Below are 18012 nucleotides of genomic sequence, written 5' to 3' on the forward strand. Positions count from 1 at the left end.
ACATTGTGGACATCACATAGTTTAGTACCTGGATTTTGTTGTCTTTCTTTAAATATTAAGTTTCATTCAAGCGAGCAGTTAATTTACTTGCAGACAAGCCTTTTCCAGCTTTGTTTGGGAGGGGCTAGAATGGCCTTCACTCTTAAGCTACTTTAGCCTTATCTCTGTAACCTGAAAAATTTGAAAACATTTATTTGCAAAGATATATGCACCTTTGTGTTCATTGCAGCATTATTCACAGTGGCCAAGACAAGGAAACAACTTCAGTGTCCTTTGTTAGAGGACTGGATAGAGAAGATGTGGTGCATATATACAGTGCAATACTACTCAGCCACAAGAAAAGATGAAATACTGCCATTTGCAACAACATGGATCGATTTTGAGAATATGATGCTAAGCAAAATAAGTCAGGCAGAAAAAGTTAAAAACCATGCGATTTCACTCATGTGGAATATAAAACTGGAAGCTACAAATGAACAAACAAGAAATACAAACAAAAACTCACAGACACAGACAACAGTAAGGTGGTTACCAGAGAAAGGAGGGTGGGGGTAAAGAGGGTCAAATAAATCGTGATGGAAGAAGATTTGACTCTGGATGGTGGGCATACGATGCAATATACAGATGATGTATTATAGACTTGTATGCTTGAAACCTATATAATCTTATTGAGCAATGTCACCCCCAATAAATTTAACTAAAAAATAATATAAGTGGAGCCACTTCAAAATGGAGTCAGAATTGTCATCCAGAGGAACTGCCTTGCACATCTTATGCCTCAAACCTTTGGAATGCTGTTGAAACAGGGCAACACAACCTTTGGCCTGCGCCTAAGACAGCATTGTGTCCGAAGGAACTGTTTGCAAAGATAACGAGAAAGCAGATACTATGACAAGACTGAAAAATTAACTACTTTAGCTTATTGGCACCAATAGAAATGCCTTCTTCCTACTGATGTACCAGTGATCGCTCTCCTTTCTCATAAATACCCCTTTGCCTTTTAATTGGAACGCTATTTGGGTTTCTGCCTGAACCAGTGCTTTCCGATTCTTTTTTTTTTTTTTATTGTCAAATAAATGCTTGTTGCCTCTCACTTCGGCCTCTTACTTTTAAAATAACATTTCTCAAACGTGGCCTTTCTGAGATCTCTCTACAAAATGCTCCAGGTGTTTAATAAGGTTTCTCTATTCCAGTTGGTCAAAAACTGAATGTTTCCTGACTCTGTTCAAGCTCTAGTAGTTGTTCAGCTTATAGTTCCCCAGTAATTTTTATTTAATTGTCTCACGAAGTCTGTCCTTAAACCTATACCAAATATTCAATATTCACTCTTTACTTCTTTTTTAAAGATTTTATTTATTTAGTTTTAGAGAAAGGGGAAGGGCGGGAGAAAGAGAGAGGGAGAGAAACATGTGAGAAAGAAACATCAATTGGCAGGCGGCAGGCAGGAGATTCGTCTTATTCATGAGGGACAGCATACTCTGTCAGCACGGAGTTAGCAGTCTCTTGGCGCACGTGCGTGAAAAACTGCCAATTTCTCCTGGAGTGGGCGGGCCTACCTCGCCCCGGGAGGGGACGGGACACTGTGTCCTCCCCACAGAACCCGATTGGCCTGGGCGAGCCCAGAGAATGGGGGCGGGGCTTGATCCTGGGCGGCAGCCACGTCGGACGCTGGGCTGGTCCCACAATGCACTGCGTGTTACGCGACTCAGAGCGGCGGGTCCCGGCTCCACAGGTACGGACCGGCCTTGCCCAGTCCTCGTTTCTTTCCTCTTGGGGTCGCTCGAACCCCAGGCCGGTCGCTTAGCTCACTCGGCCTCCCGCTACGGCCCTGGCCCCTAGCCCTCGAGTCTGCAGACCTATTCCAGGACAGGAGCCAAGCCCGAACCTTGGGGGCGGGAGCTGGGTGTTGATGGAACCACGGAACTCGGGCGGAGCGGGATTGCGAGGACTTCGTCCCCTTCCACTTGCCGGGTCTGTGGGGCCGCGCGGGCGGCAGTTGCTCCTCGGCTGGCCTCCCATGGGTATGGGGCAGCCGGGTCAGAGGGACCGACTGGGAGGGACAGTCGCTCTGGGCAGTCAGCAACGGAGAACATTCCCTGGCGCCCAGGTCTCAGAAACACTGTGATCCACCTAGGCTGCTTAGGTGCCCCAGAGAACTTGATGTCACATTTTCGGTATCTTCTAGGCGGGGTGGAATTTGAACTAGTGGCGAACTTTGCGTTTTGTGGAGATTGAATGAGCCTTGAGCTTAGAGAGTTGCCCTTGTCGGCTGTCGGAAACCTCATCAGGCCCTGTTAATGGCACTTTGGGAACAATATGGCAGAGAGACCTGATCAATTGGCTTGACAGATGGAAGAGGTCTTCAAAATAGGAGGCCAAGCCCCAGCTGGCTTGACCCTCTCTGCCAGTGAAAGCAGCTTTGGAATGTTTGGGCGCGCCACGGTGTTCTGGGTCATCTGTCCGTGGGTGGTTGGCTAGCTTGAGAACCCCTCCTTCCTATGCCTGTTCTGCCAAGGCAAAGCCCAGGGCTAAAGTGGCAGCCATTAGACCAGAGATGCTGGGATCCCAGCTGACAGGTGGAACAGCCATTTCTAAAACTCCCTGAATCACATTCCACGTTACTGGTATTTGCTCATGTGCTGAGATTATAAGGAATTAGGCAGTAGGTACTTAAATAGTACCACAATTTCAGGTATGTGAAGGTTGTAGTTCAGTAATTGGATTTGACGTCTGTGACCATACCCTAAGTTATAATGGAACCTCTGGGCATTTCCTATGTAGAGAACCCATAATCTCAGTTTAGTGCTTCTTTTGGTCTAAAACTGATTTTTAAAAATCTAAGTATATTTTATATTGGTACATAAAAGAAGCCGAGCTTTTATCAAAGGGCGGGGATAGGGGGGAGGCGGTGTGCCTGTGACTTTCCTTTCCATGCAGTTGAGTAAGAAGCTTGGTTATGTTGAGAGGTGATGCCTCAGAGGGTGGTTAAAGTTAGGCCTGAGTTTAAATCTGTCACTTGCCAATTTAGGGATTGAATAAATAATTTTTTGAGTTTGAATTTCCTCAAAGTAAAATGGAATTGATTATACCTATCTCACAGGTTATTGGGAGGCTTACATGAGGTAATTAATGCATGTACAGTGAGTGCCTGGGATATAGAGGGCAGTTAATAAATAATAATAGCAAACAATATTGTACTTTAGGCTGCAAGGCAGTGCTTCAGGTCCTGTACATGTTCCTGTAAGGTAGATACTATTGGCATCTTTAAAATAACCCTATGAGACACACAGTAGCCACAGTTTATGGGTGAGGAAATTGAGTACAGAAAGGCTCGGTTAGTACATGGTGGAGCCAGATTTTGAGCCCAGGCAATCTGTTAACTACTATATTGCCTCTTAAAGAAAATGTAAGCTGGTGTTTTATTATTATTTCAAAATTAGTACCTAGATAGTTTCTGAACTAGGTTCTTGTCTTTTGTTGGTTTTTGGAGACTGGTGTAGCCCAGTAAAGTGGAGATACAAGAAACTTGGGTTCAAGCACCAGTTCTGTCCTATATTAGCAGTGTGACTGAGAAAGGGAGCCTTCATTTCCTCATCTGCAAAATGGTTATACCTACCCAGTGTTTGTAAACTATGAGGTGCTACACAAATGTTGGGACTGGCACACTTGTGCATGTGTCGGGGTGCCTGTTCCTAGATGTGAGGATAATGTACTCTAGAGCCTGAGGTCTTAACAACTGCTCAGTGCAAGCACCTTTAATAGGAGTGTCAAAGGCTGCTGGAGAGGTTGCATGTGTTGGGGAAGAAAACTGCAAAATAAATTCTGGTTGTCCTTGGTACCCGTTCTGCTTTTGTTCTTCAAACTGTTTCCCAGGTGCCTTCTTCCTAACCTATGGCTGTGTAAAGAGCTCCCCTTTTCACTCAATCTTGCCCCCACCCTGTGCCATCACAGTTAGTACAGCTTTCTCTCCAAATACACCCTTCCCAATTCTCACAGATGACTGTTGGCACTTTTAATAAAATAATATGCACTGAGGTAGTGTTGACCAAATTTTGGTACCATCAGATAATTTTGTTAAATTAGGAGAAGAATATAATATAGATACTATCACTAAGGGTAGGGCAAAAAATAAGTTAAATGAACGACATATTAGATAATACAGGTGGAGTACAGATACAGTAATTCTGAAAGTGGTGCTTGGATGACTGAAGTTTGGGAAATAATGAACTAAAACAAAATATGAGTAATTAACCCAACATGAATGTTTTTGTCTTAAAAAAGACATTTATGAAAGCATGTTGCTAGAAAATAGAAAGTGTACTTATACATTGAGTTTCATTTATTACTTTTTGAGAGATTGCCTTGCTGTTACCTTGGGACCACAGTCATTACCCCACAAAGTTCTTTTCTCAGTATGTTTTAGGAAGTATAAATCTTTTTGTCTTTCAAGTCATGAAGAAAGGAGTATCTTTGAAGAGTACATGGAAGTTGGCACCCTCTAGTAAAGATAATTTCTAATATTTCTTTTGGGATCCTAGAAAGATCAGGCAGTTTACTTTTAAATACGAAGTATATGGACGTTTGGAAACTATGGGCCACAACCCTTCCCTCATTTTAATTCACAGAGTAGACCTTGTGTTGCAGTATATTTCTGTAAAGACAGAGTTTTATATTTACATAATCAATACATAAGGTGTGAAGTAACATATTTTCCCACTTTCGTAGGCTAAATGTTTCAACTGTGGTTTAATAAATACAACGGCAACAATTTTAAAAAGAGGATTATAATATAGCTTTTATCCCTTGAGGAATTCCAGCTTTCTCTTGCTACTGCTTTTAGAAGAGGAAAGAAACTGATCGAATAGGGAAAAAAATGATTTGGATATGTCATGTTGGAACTTTGGTCAAAGAATCCATTATGGTAAAGGCTAATTTGATTCCTGCTGAGGTTTTTTCCTTTTAAGTAAATAGAGGACAAAAATATTAAAGACTATTAACATTAATACCTAGCTATTCCTGTCATTTCCTCATGAAAACAGGAAAAGTGGGGAGTAAATTGAATGCATTAGCATTATTATTTGGATTAATTTTTATTGCCAGTCGCCATCATGAATGGACAGTCAGATTTTGGCTCTACACGGCAGTGAAAACTAGGCACCACTGATTTCCAAACTTGGTACCAGTTTTCTGTGGCATTTTTTGATATATTACTAACTCAATTTTTCATTTTTGGAAGAAGAAAAATTGACATAGCTGAACTGGGCAGGTAAGGATTAATTTAGTCTCTGAGATATAATATCACGAAAAAGCATATGAAATTGTTTTCAGAATTTTCTATTTTTACCAATTACTAGTGAAAAAGAAGCATTTAGGGCCTTGTGTTCTGATGGCCTGACAGAAAACAGTTACTACTTAATGTCACTCTGAACATGTTTTAATTCAGTGTTTTTCAAAGTATAATCCTTAGACAGTTGCATAGTAATTATCTGGGGAATTTGCTAAAAATGAAAGATTCTCAAGTCCCATTCCACAGTCAGTGGATCAGAATTTTTTTGGAGGTTGGCCCAGAAATCAGCATTCCTAACCAAACTTCCAATGATTTTTATATAAGCTAAAATTTGAAAACTAGTATATTTTTTTTAATCAAAGTTTGACTGTTCAGTTGATTTCTTTCAGACCCAGGCCAGTGTAGTTCTTTTACCTATTTTTGTAAAGCATGATCAGAATCTAATAAGAGAGGCCATTATGATTTACTTTCTGGTAAAATGATTGAGGATAGTATTAAAACCAGTAATTCCTTTAGCTTTCAGAATTATTTATGTTTCATTTTATGCTTTTTATTTTTTTAAATATTATTTATGCTATTACAGTTGTCCTGATTTTTCACCCTTTGCCACCCTACACCCAGCCTGCCCCTACTCCCACAGTCAGTCCCCACGCCAACCATTATCCATGTTCATGGGTCATCCATGTATGTTCTTTGACTAATCCCTTTACCTTTCAATCAGTCCTCATCTTCTCTCCCCCCTCTTGCAGCTGTCAGCCTGCCCCTGATTCCCTTTTGTTCATCAGTTCATTTTGTTTGTCAGTTTGTTCATTAGATTCCACTTATAGGTTAGATCATATGGTATTTGTCTTTCACTGACTGGCTTATTTCACTAAGCATAATAGTCTTTCCAGTTACATCCATGCTGTTGCAAAAGGTAAGAATTCTTTTTTTTTTTTTTTTTTTTTTTTACTGCTGTGTAGTATTCCATTGTGTAAATGTACCACAGTTTTTTAGTTCACTCATCTACTGATGGGCACTTAGGCTGTTTCCAAATCTTGGCTATTATAAATAATGCTGCTATGAACATAGGGGTGCATATATTCTTTTGAATTGGTGTTTTGAGATTCTTAGGGTATATTCCCAGCTGTAGAATCACTGGATCAAAAGGCAGTTCCATTTTTAATTTTTTGAGGAAATTCCATGCTCTGTGTGCTTCCCAAACTTGCGTGACTTTCTCCTTCATTAGGTTAGGGGAGTTTTCTGTCATTATTACTTCAAATTGGTTTTCTATCCCTTACTCACTTTCTTCTCCTTCTGGTATCCCTATGATACAGATATCATTACATTTAATGTTGTCCCTAAGCTCTGTTATTTTTTAAATTATATTTTATTGATTATGCTATTACAATTGTCTGAATTTTTCCCTTTTTGCCCCTCTCTACCACCCAGCACCTCCTACTCCCTCAGGCAATTCCCACACTATTGTTCATGTCCATGGTTCATGAATGTAAGTTCTTTGGCTACTCCATTTCCTATACTGTACTTTACTTCCCATGGCTATTCTGTAACTACCTATTTATACTTCTTAATCCCCTCAGCTCTTCACCCATTCCCCCATACCTCCCTCCCTTCTAGCGACCATCAAAATGCTCTCTGAATCCATGATTCCATCTCTGTTCTTGTTTGCTTCGTTTGATTTTTAGAGTCAATTGTTGATAGATACATATTTATTGTTCATAGTGTTGATTTTCTTAAATAAGTCCCTTTGACATTTCTTATAAGAAAGGCTTGGTGATGATGAACTCCTTTAGTTTTTTTCTTGTCTGGGAAGCTCTTTATCTGCCCTTTGATTCTAAATGATAGCTTTGCTAAGTAGAGCAACCTTGGCTGTAAGTCCCTACTTTTCATGACTTTGAATATTTCTTGCCAATCCCTTCTAGCCTGCACAGTTTCTTTTGAGAAATCAGCTGATGGTCTTATGGGAACTCCTTTGCAGGTACCTAACTGCTTTTCTCTTGCTGCTTTTAAGATTCTCTCTTTATCTTTAACCTTTGGCATTTTTTTAATGATGTGTCTTGGAGTGGGCCTCTTTGCATCCATCTTGTTTGGGACTCTCTCTGCTTCCTGGACTTGCATGTCTATTTCCTTCACCAAATTAGGGAAGTATTATTTCATTATTTTTTCAAATAGATTTCCAATTTATTGCTCTTTCTCTCCTCCTTCTGGCACCTCTATGATGCAAATGCTGGAACTCTTTAAGTTGTCCCAGAGGCTGCTTACACTATCCTTGTTTTGGGGGGTTCTTTTTTCCTTCTTGTTTTTCTGATTGCTTATTTTTGTTTCCTTATGTTCCAAGTCATCAATTTGAATCTTGGCTTCGTTCACTCTACTGTTGTTTCCCTGTAAATTGTCGTTTATTTCAATTAGTGTATCCTTTGTTTCTAACCAGATCTTTTTTAGGCTGTTGAGGTCCTCACTAAGTTCCTTGAGCTTCCTTACAACCAGTGTTTTGAACTCTGCGTCTGATAGATTGCTTATCTCCCTTTTGTATAGTACTTTTGTGGTGTGTTTGTCTGTTCTCTCACTTGGACCATGTTTCTTTATCTTCTCATTTTGGCAGGCTCCTTATGTTTGTTTCTATGTGTTAGGGAGAGCTGCTATGACTCCCTGTCTTGAGAGCATGGCCTAATAGAGTAGATGCCTTGTAGGGTCCAGTGGCACAGCCTCTCCTATCACCCAAACTGGGTACTCAAGGTGCACTCCATGTGGGCTGAGTATACCCTCCTCTTGTAATTGAGCCTTGATTGCTGTTGGCAGATCAATGGAAGGGATTTACCCAGGCCAGTCAACTGCAAAGACTGACCTCCCACATCTACCCTCTGTAGAGGATTACCTGCACAGGGGCAGGGTGGTGGTGTTCCAATGTTTTCTGTAGCTGTCCACTGGGTGCACATACACCTGGGTTTCCTAGGTGGTTCAGGCCAAGGTCAGCCACTACCTGTGTTCTGCCTGTTGCCTCCCTGCCTGGGCTGTAAAGCAATCTGTGATGGTTACTACTGTGCCAGGCTTGGAGATTCCCAGGTGAAGCCAAGCTGTGAATCTAATCTGGCTGCTCCTAGTCCCGGGTCTGGGGCCATTGAGCAAGAAGTACAGCAGTGGGGTCTTGATGAAACTGGCTGTTGCTTATTGAGAGGATTTAGGAGGCTGTGAAACATGAGCCAAGATGGAAGATGAAACATGAGCCATGAGACTGGCAGCCATTCGTATGGAAAAGTCACTGTTAACAGCTTGAGTGGGCCTTTAAGTTGGGTAGGATGGAGTCTCAGGAATCTCCAGTGTGGGGCAAACATTGTTATCCAAGTTGATGAAGTCTCATATATAGTACCCGCCTGCCAACTCTGTGGCTCTGGGGAGAGGGTTCCGAAAAGGAACCATGGCTTCTGCTCATCTTTCTGTCTGGGAGGAAGCTGTCCCTCAGCTCTTGCCTTGATGTCAGGCACTTCAGTTCCTCCCTGTACACTTCTGGTGCCTTTCATGTTGCTCCCCCAGGGCTGAAGCTCAGAGGGAGTGAGTCTGAGTAATCCATGTGTGAGTTCTTTAAGAGGAACTGCTTGGGGCTCCAGAAGTTTCTTCCACTGACTTTGACCCACTGTTTTTTGCAGCCAGAAGTTATGGGGACCTATCTTCCTGTCACTGGAACCCAGGCCTGTGGGTGTGGTGTGGGACTGAAAGTCCTCACTCTAGAGATATCCCTCCACATGTGGGTGCGGGACCAGCCCATTCTGCCTCTACGGCCCTCCTACCAGTCTGGATGGGTGTACCTCTTTAATTCTGTAGTTGTCAGACTTTGATTCAACTTGATTTCTGATGGTTCTGATTGATGGTTAGTGTATAATTCAGGTGTAATTTGATGTGGTTGTGTGAGGTGGTGAGCTGGGTTTGCTTATGCCACCATCTTGATTAAAGTCCCCTTAGCTCTCTTAAACTATTCTTGTTCTTGTTAAGTCTTTTTTCTTTTTATTGCTCTGACTGGGTGTTGTTTCCTACCTGTCTTCCAGATATCTGATTCACTCCTCTGCCTTATCTAGCCTGCTTTTATTTCCTTCTTTTTATTCCTCATTTCAGATTTTGTATTCTTTATTTCCAGCTGGTTTTTATTCATAGTTTCTATGTTCTTTTTCATGCTGATGTAGTTCCCACTGAGTTCCTTGTAGTTCTCGCTGAGTTCCTTGGTCATCCTTATACCTATTACTTTGAACTCTGTGATAAATTGCTTGCCTCAATTTCATTGAGCTCTTTTTGTGAGGATTTCTCCTTATTTTTCTTTTGGAGGTTGTTTTGTTTCTTTGTCTCACCATTTTAGCTGTCTCTTGATTTGTTTCCATGTATTAGATAGACCTGCTTTGACTCCCCGTCTTCTTGGGGTGGCCTTTGTGTTAACAGTCCTGTGAGACCCAGTGGTGCAGCCTCCTTGATATCCTGAGCTGGGTGCTCTAGAATTGTCTCTTGTGTGGGTTAAGGGGTTTCTCCTGTTGTATTTGGGTCTTGGTTGTTGTTGGCCTGTTCATTGGTGGGATTTTCTCTCCAGCTGCCTGGCTGAGAGGCTCACCCCTCCCCCCCACCACATCTTGTATGCTGTGTAGTGGGGATGACAGAAAAAACCAAAACAACACAAAAAACAAAACCAAAACAAGCCAAAAAAATCCCCCAAACAGCAGCACAATCAATGTCAAAAGAGCAAAGACTAATAAAAGTGGAAAGAGAAATAAAATAGTAAAATAAAAAAACAAGAGCAGACCATTGGAGAGAAAAGTGATTATGAGAGAAGGAAAAGAAATAATAAGAATAAGGAATAGAAAGAGGAAAATGGGGAAATGGACAAAGAAAGAGAAAGTATAACAAAAATACAAAAAGGAAAGAAGCAGAAAAAATGCAGTAGGAAAAGGTAAGAGTAAATAAGAGTTGTGCAAGATAATAGAGAAACAAAAATAGAAGAAAATAATAAAAAGGCTATAAAAAGAAAAAAATAATGAAAATAATGGAAAAGAACAACATGGAATTTGTCTCAGCTGAGTTTAGTGCCTGCCTGCTTGGTTCTCCCTTTGGATACAGCTCCCATGTTGTCTGAAGTTGGTGTAAACTGATGTCAGGTGCCGTCCGTGTCTAGCTCCCGCAGCCTGTTTGAAGCTACCAGTAGTCCACAGTTTGTAGCTGTTTCCTTGGGGCTTGGCAGTGCATTGGATGGGCCAGCACTGGACCCAAGGTTGGGTGAGCAAACATCCCAATGCACCACAGGATCTGCCTCTGCCTGCCTCTGCTTGTTGGCTTTCTGTCAATCTTAGATCAGTCGCTGGCCTGACTGTTTCTGAGAGGGCTTCTGGCGGAATCAGCAGTGGTGGGACCCCTGGATCTTCCATGGGAGATGCCGTTCAGACTTTGGGGAAGATGATGTGTGTGTTCTCCTACCCCTGAGTCACAGGTCTTAATCTGTCCCATATTATTTACCTGAGGTCACTAGGGCAGAGCCTACACTAGGCAAGCATGTGGGACCTCCATAGCCCGGAGTTTAGTTCTGCTGGAAAACAGGAAGGTATTTCTGTGGGTCTCCCATGAGGGGGAGGCTGGTGCTGGCAAAGTGTATGGAATGGCTACACCCTAAAGCTAGTCTCTGACACCCCTTGAGTCTGTGTATGTTGCTGTCTCCTTAGCAAGGCTTAAGATGCAGGATTGGGGAAGAAATAGACACAAACAAAAGGTGCAGGTTGGGTTGGGCAGGATTCCAGAGAGTGGGGCGAGCAGTATCAACTGGTGTGGGGTAATTGTATTTTCCCTGGGAGGGCCTTGCTCTTCTTAAGAAAGATGGCTGCTGTGGTTTCGAAGTGTGGTGACCCAGCACAAAAATCTCTGCAGCCTCTTCCCCATGGCTCTCTCCAATGCCACCCCTCCGGTCTGCCCTTGGGCAACTCCAGTCTGCACTGCCCTCCCTTCACTGGAGCCCAAGCTGAGTTGCTGCGAATAAAAAACCCCTGTGCTTTGGCCCTTTTTAAGAAAAAAAAAAAATAGTGGCTTTGTCTCCAGCGGACTTTCTTTTTCCCCAGCAGACAAATCCTGGTGGCCTTTCACTGCTGGATGGTAAGTGGGCAGCTGCTCTTGGCACTGGCACCCCCTGCTTGAGAGCCAGATCTGGGGTCTAGGCTTCACTCCTCTCAGGGGGAAGTTCCCACAGCCTTGCCACACCCTCAGAACTCTGCAGTCTGGGCCCATCCCCTCTCTAGTCCCTACCCTTCCTTGCGGTCTTGAGGTGGTTTCTGCCCATCCTTGGCCAAGTCTCTCTTTCAGGTAGTCTTCAGTTGTTTTTATCAGTTGGCTGTTCCCTTCTTTATTGTTATTTCCAGTTTGGTTTTGGGAGGAAGTGTGAGAAAGATTCTCCTACACTGCTGCTGTGCTGCCAGCCCAGATTTATTTTAAATAATATTTTTTCTGGTTCTAAAAGTAAGATGTGCTCATTGTGAAATACTATGAAAATTTAGGAAATTATAAAATGATAATCATCCATGATACTGTTTCCTGGAGATAAGCATTATTCTAATTTTGATATATTTCCATCCTGTATCTTTTTTTTCACTTATCCCTCCCTTTTTCCTTTTCTTTGTCCTTATGGAAAACAACATTTGTAGTTTTTATCCTGCCTTTTTTTTTTACTGCCCAACAGATAAGCATTTTACCACATTATTAAACTATTTTTCACAAACATTTAGTTTCTGCACTATATTCAGTTATATGGGTGTACTGTAATTTATTTAACTCTTCTCCTGTTATTGGATATTTAGGTTTTTAGTTATTTCTGTGAAAGGATGTCTTTCTGTTTAAAATTTTGTGATTACCTAGGATAAGATTTATAATATTTAAATTTTTCATGCTCAAAGAGCATAAATATTATTAAATTCTGCTGAATATTGCCCAGTTGTTTTGAGAATGGTGTTTATTCCAGTATTTGCTTCCACATATATTTATGAAAATGCTAGAAAGAAGCAAGTATTATTTTTATTAAAGCTAATTTGTTAAGGAAAGCATAGTCATTTTAACTAGTATACCTTTGATTATTAGTGAGTTGAAAATTTTGCACTCTTTATCAGCTTCGGCTTTAATTTTTTTATCTAACCCAAGTTTTTCATTTTGTTTTAGGTCTTCCCTTTCAGTTGAAATGTCTGTGATTTTATCTGCCTCAGTCATTCGTGTCAGAGATGGACTGCCGCTTTCTGCTTCTACTGACCATGAACAAGGCACCGGCGTGCAGGAGTGCAGGAAGTATTTTAAAACGCTCTCAAGGAAGCTTGCTCAGTTTCCTGACAGATGTACCCTGAAAAGTGGACATTACAACATTAAGTAAGACTTTAGTTTGCTTTATGAAAATCACTTGCTTAGTGGTAGTCATTTTAAAGAAGTATAAGTGGTTACAATAGAAATTTGTGTTTGTTTAGTTTAGGAACGTGTTTGAGTCAAGATTCATGTGATTCTGAACTTACAGTAAATGGTAGTCATCATTTCATCACGCTTTTTATATCTGGCTTTAGAAAAATTTACAGTTTTGAGGATCTGAGATATGCCAGCTTTTTTTTTAAGATTTTATTTTTATTTGTTTTTAAAGAGAGGGGAAAGGAGGGAGAAAGAGAGGGAGAGAAACATCTGTGGGAAAGAGAAACATCAATAAGTTGCCTCTTGCATGCACCCCAACCGGGGACCCGGCCTGCAACCCAGTCATGTGCCCTGACCGAGAATTGAACCTGCAACCTTGATCTATACTGAAGGCCATATGCACTGGCTGTTGGGTCTGCCTTGTTCTTCATCCATAGTATCCTTTATATCACTGCCTTCTTTCTCACCGTTTAGGTCTCTGCTCTTAGAGAGACCTTTGACCACCATAAAGTCGCTCTCTGTCCTATTGCCCAGTTTCACTTTCTTTATATATAGTAAATAGCGATGAATGCTATCACCTCTCACTAGAATGTAAACTTAAATTTTCTGAAGGCAGGTATAATGTGAGATTTTTTATATTTTCCATTAGAGTTTGCCTGGTCATGTAAGAACATCATAAATACCTAGTGATCAACTTATAAGATGACATATCTGAGTCCTGACAGGCATGGCTCAGTTGGTTGAGTGTTGTCCCACAAACGAAAGGTCATTTTGATGTAATAGGTTATAGGAAGCTGTTACTGCAGGTTTGAGGGAAGTGACTTGGTTTAAAAAAAAAAAAAAAAGAAAGAAAGAAAGAAAGAAAATGCCAACCAGAGAGACACATCAGAGGAGGAAATAGTTAAACCTGATAAAAAGGAATACCAGAGAAGAGGAGAAAGAAGGAACACAGATGACTGAAAACCTTGGAATTGGACAGAATGAGGTCTTTGGAAAGGGTTGCTTATACCAGGGGGTAAGGGTGAGGAAGGAGAGCAAGCTAATGAAGCTCCATTTTGAGCATTTAATTAAGGATATGGGAAGGCAGTCCAGTGAGGTGAGACAGAGATTTTGGAGTCATTCATATAGAAGTGGAAACTGAGAGTAGAAATGCCCACTGTGTTTCTGAGAGGCCCAGAACAGAACCTTGGAGAATGTTCGTAATTGCTCAGATCACCTGAATAATGACAAGATAATGAGCTGTTACTTTTAGCTGGGTTTTCTGAGAGTTTAACTACAAAATGGTGGTGGTAATGGTGAGTATATCTGAAATGATGCCTTAGCCTACTCCTATGATTTTGGAGGAATAAACTTGAAATATTTTCATATTTTATTTAAAAGTCAGAGGCTCTTTTAGTTTTGTAGGTCATTCTGAGTTTTAGTTACTGTTATTGTATAATGCTATAGACAGATATCAACATTATAGAAGATTGGCTTTTATGTAGTATATTAATTCTGGCAGATATGCTGGACTTAAAAAAACACACGCACAGAATTTTGTTTTTGCAAATGTTTTCTGTTTCTCTACCTTATTCTCTTAAAAGTAGAGTAGAATGTAGTCCCATTTTTAACACACCTCTAATTCTGTTTAACTGTTGTGAATTCCATTTACAAAAATAAAATAATTCAAGTCTACAGGTAAGAGAATCATATGAAGGACAAAACTAAAGATAGGAGAATAGTACACTGAAGTAACATTTTTGCTTAGAGATACAAACATTTCCATTTGGAGATATAAAAATTTATTTTTTATTTATAGTCCATTCATTTATTAGAAAGGGCTAGAAAAAATTGCTTTGAGCCCTGGCTGGTGTGGCTCAGTGGATTGAGTGCCGGCCTGCAAACCAAAGGGTTGCTGGTTCAATTCCCAGTCAGAGCATATGCCTGGGTTGCATGCCAGGTCCCCAGTTGCGGGTGCCCAGGAGGCAACCACACATTGATGTTTCTCTCCCTCTCCTTCTCCCTCTTCTTACTCTCTCTTATTAAGAATAAATAAATAAAATTGTTTAAAAAATTGCTTTGAGCTACCTTATAGCCAGAATAAGGGGGATAATGGATCATTTACAGGCTTCACAGTGTCCGTTAAGTCAAAACACTGCTTTTCATCTTACTGAGATCTGATGTACAGAAAAAGGGACAGCATTTGGCAAGCATCCTTTTGGCAGCCATAACAACGAGCTTTTTATGATTTTTCTTATAATATTTTTTAGCGTAAGTAAATGGCATAATGAAACAAGTAATTTTATAAGAAAGTTTAAGAGGGGGATGAAACATCAGAGGTCTAGTCTGGCCTGATGTAAGAAAACAATTTAGAAGTGTATTAAGGAATAAAAAGGTTCCATGGCTGTGAGAACCATGCTCAGAAAAGCCTCTCTTTTTGTTATTTTTGTAGCCAAGTTTAAAAAAAGGATTGAACAACAGAGGATTTTTAGTTCTACTTTCTGACAGAAGCCTAGATTTTATATGTTTTCTATCATTGATTAGAAGTTTTGTTTGGTTTCTAGTTTATTGAGGTTTTGAATGGTATATGAGAAATTTAAACTGAATATATAAAATTGGGAACTCTCGTATGTTACTTGACTTATTTAAAATTTTCATGTGACACCTCTTTTTTGAACCAGCATGAATTTACCAGAAAAAATCACAATGCTAGTAGTAGTTTTATAGCACTGCCTGAAACTGGCACCAGGCTGCAGTGTGCTCTCCTATTCCTGTTTCTAACTGTTTTCCTTTCCTTCAAAGCCTGGTTTAGAGCCTTCCTCATTTGAATCACCTTTTACATCATCACTACCATTTCTCTAATGATCTCACTTCTTTCACAGATTGCCTGTGGAATGTGTTTGACTTTTTCATCACTTTTTCCTTATTTTTATTTTTTATTTCTATAGCATTTCTTTATGCATTTTAACTCAATGAGATAATTGATCTGCCTTGGCTTATATTATTTTTTGTTTCCCTTTTAGCATTGTGGTTTCCAAATTTGTATAAAAATTGAGGTGCTTTTTGTAGAATACTACTAAGAACCAAAACAAAATAACCAACTAGATAACATGTAATTAGGTACTCAATCACATTAGATTCTGGTTGAAAGGATAGAAGAAGACCATAGTTTTGGGAAAAAAAAATAGGAGAGTAACATTTAAAATTGAGAAAATTCCTTTAATTTTCTCTCCCTGTGTATTGAGAAAATGGTGAACTTTATCAGATTGTAGTGATGGGGGATCCAAGATGGTGGCAGAGTAGGTGGAAGCTACACTAACCTCCTCCCAGAACAAAACTGGAATTACAACTAAAAGATAGAAAAACCATCCTGAATAACCACCTGAACACTGGCTGGAGAGGAGCCTTATAACCCAGGATTTAGGAAAGAAACCACATCACCACATGGAGACTGGTAGGGAGTATGGAGGTGCAAGAGGGCTGGCAGGGCTGTGAACAGGCTGCAGCTGAAGTTTGGAGGGATATTTCAGCAGCTGGAGGGGTTCCACCTGAGAAGTGTAGAGTCTAAACCCCAAGCTGAGTCCCCCAGCCGAGAGCACCAGAACTGGGAAAGGAACCCAAATAACGTCCAACTGTGAAAAACAGTGGGGTTTCTGCCCTCCAGGGAGGGATGGCTGGAGATGCATAGGGTCTCCGAAAGGCCTAACACAAAATTTCGTTTGTAGCCACTGACCCTGAGCCTGGCAGAAGGAGGGCAGAGCAGACTAGAGCCACGTGAGGAGAGTCTAGGCTTGGTGGCTCTGCGGAGAGAGCTGAAGGACCAGCGGCCAGGATCCTGGTTCTGCGTCATTCCCCATACTGCAGAAGCCACGTTTCTCAGGCAGAGCACTCCTCTCCATGTGGCATCAGCCTGGGGGGAAGCAATAGCTCCACCAGCAGGAATCTTTCTTGCCTCACCCTGTGGAGCTTAAGCCAGGCTGCTGAGGAGTACAGCTGCAGACACTTTTCATTGATTAAACCTAACAGAAAGCCTACACAATGAAAGTGAATATCTGGGAGCTTTCAGACATTAGCTGACCCTGCCCAGGGTTGGTGCTGTTACAAGTCAGCCTTGGTAAAGTCACCCTTGGTATGCAGCCTGGTTCTTTCTGCACACACCCAGCTCCAGCAAAGGGAGCCACAAGCTATGGATCACTGATAGCTACAAATGGGATATACAGGGCCAGTCACAGGCAGTGACTGATACAGGACTGCACCAGAGTCTTGCAGGTCTACCCAGTAAACAGAAACAAACACAAAGAAGCAGCCAAAATGGGAAGACAGAGAAACAGGCCCCAAATGAAAGACCAAGAGAATTCCTCAGGAGAAGAACTAAATGAAATGGAGGCAAGCAATTTATCTGATATTGAGTTTAGAGCAATGATTATAAGGATTCCCAGCAGCATGAAAAAAATACATAGAAACCGTAAAAAAGGACCAGTCAAAAATAAAGAATGTAATATCTGAAATAAATAATACACTGGAAAGAATAAACAGATTAGATGAAGCAGAGGATCAAATCAGCCATTTGGAAGACAAGGTAGATTGTAGTGACAGATACTTCAGTTCAGCTAATGGAGTACATTGTGCACCATGGCTTGTGTGGCACCTTGTCTGTCTGCACATTTCATAGTAGCTGCTCACTGCGGGGTGGTTGTCTTGGAGTGATTGGTGGGGTTCAGAGTACCATGGAATTAAGTCTTCATTCTCTCCAAAATTCTTCACCTCGGCTCCTTGATTTGGGTCGGGATGTGTGTGCATAATTCAGTCTTGTGCTTCCTTTTCACATTAGATAGTGATACTACAATTCTTTCTGTATAAAATTTTAAGAAATTCGTCTGTTTCAGAAGTTAAAGGATACTTTCCTTAAATTGTCATAAATGTTTAATATATAAACATATGTCACTACTTAGGAAATAACAATGACTAAAGCAATAATTATGAACCATAGGAAAACCAAGTTGCATCAGATGAGATCTTAAAACATTGACTGGTTTTGGAGGTTTAAAAATCAAGTTCTCTTTAAACATTGAGACACCGATATTATGAAAACATAGACCTCTTTGGAAGGCCAATCATACTTGTGAATTTTAGTTGAAGAAATAAAGTTCCTTAGTTTTTTCACTACGAATTCATTTGAAGCGTGATAATGGTTGTGAGCTTCATAGATTCTCTCCTTACCTGAGGATTCACTTTCTCCATATCTGTCACCAAACTGCTCCCTCCAACCAGAAAGACTATTTTAGGCTTACCTACCTTTTCATTTTAGTGTCTTCTAGTGCATTTCTTTCACTCTTTGATGTTATTTT

General features: G+C 40.8%; 1 protein-coding gene across 4 annotated transcripts in view; it reads left to right on the top strand.

Annotated features, from left to right (window-relative positions):
• Positions 1-1651: 1651 nt before the first annotated feature.
• SEC22A (SEC22 homolog A, vesicle trafficking protein) overlaps positions 1652-18012 on the top strand; it is a 63795-nt gene continuing 47434 nt past the window's right edge. The window contains exons 1-2 of one of the 4 annotated variants that reach the window (XM_024577946.4): positions 1652-1732; positions 12455-12655. In XM_024577946.4, the coding sequence (XP_024433714.1) occupies positions 12474-12655 (182 nt within the window). In that variant the 5' untranslated portion in view covers positions 1652-1732; positions 12455-12473. Of the gene's footprint in view, positions 1733-1887; positions 1972-2000; positions 2022-11380; positions 11402-12454; positions 12656-18012 lie in introns of those variants that run through there. The other 3 variants (XM_045185865.3, XM_045185866.3, XM_045185867.3) reach the window with 3 other exon arrangements.

Source organism: Desmodus rotundus, chromosome 2 (assembly GCF_022682495.2).
Source record: "Desmodus rotundus isolate HL8 chromosome 2, HLdesRot8A.1, whole genome shotgun sequence".
Taxonomy (NCBI): domain Eukaryota; kingdom Metazoa; phylum Chordata; class Mammalia; order Chiroptera; family Phyllostomidae; genus Desmodus; species Desmodus rotundus.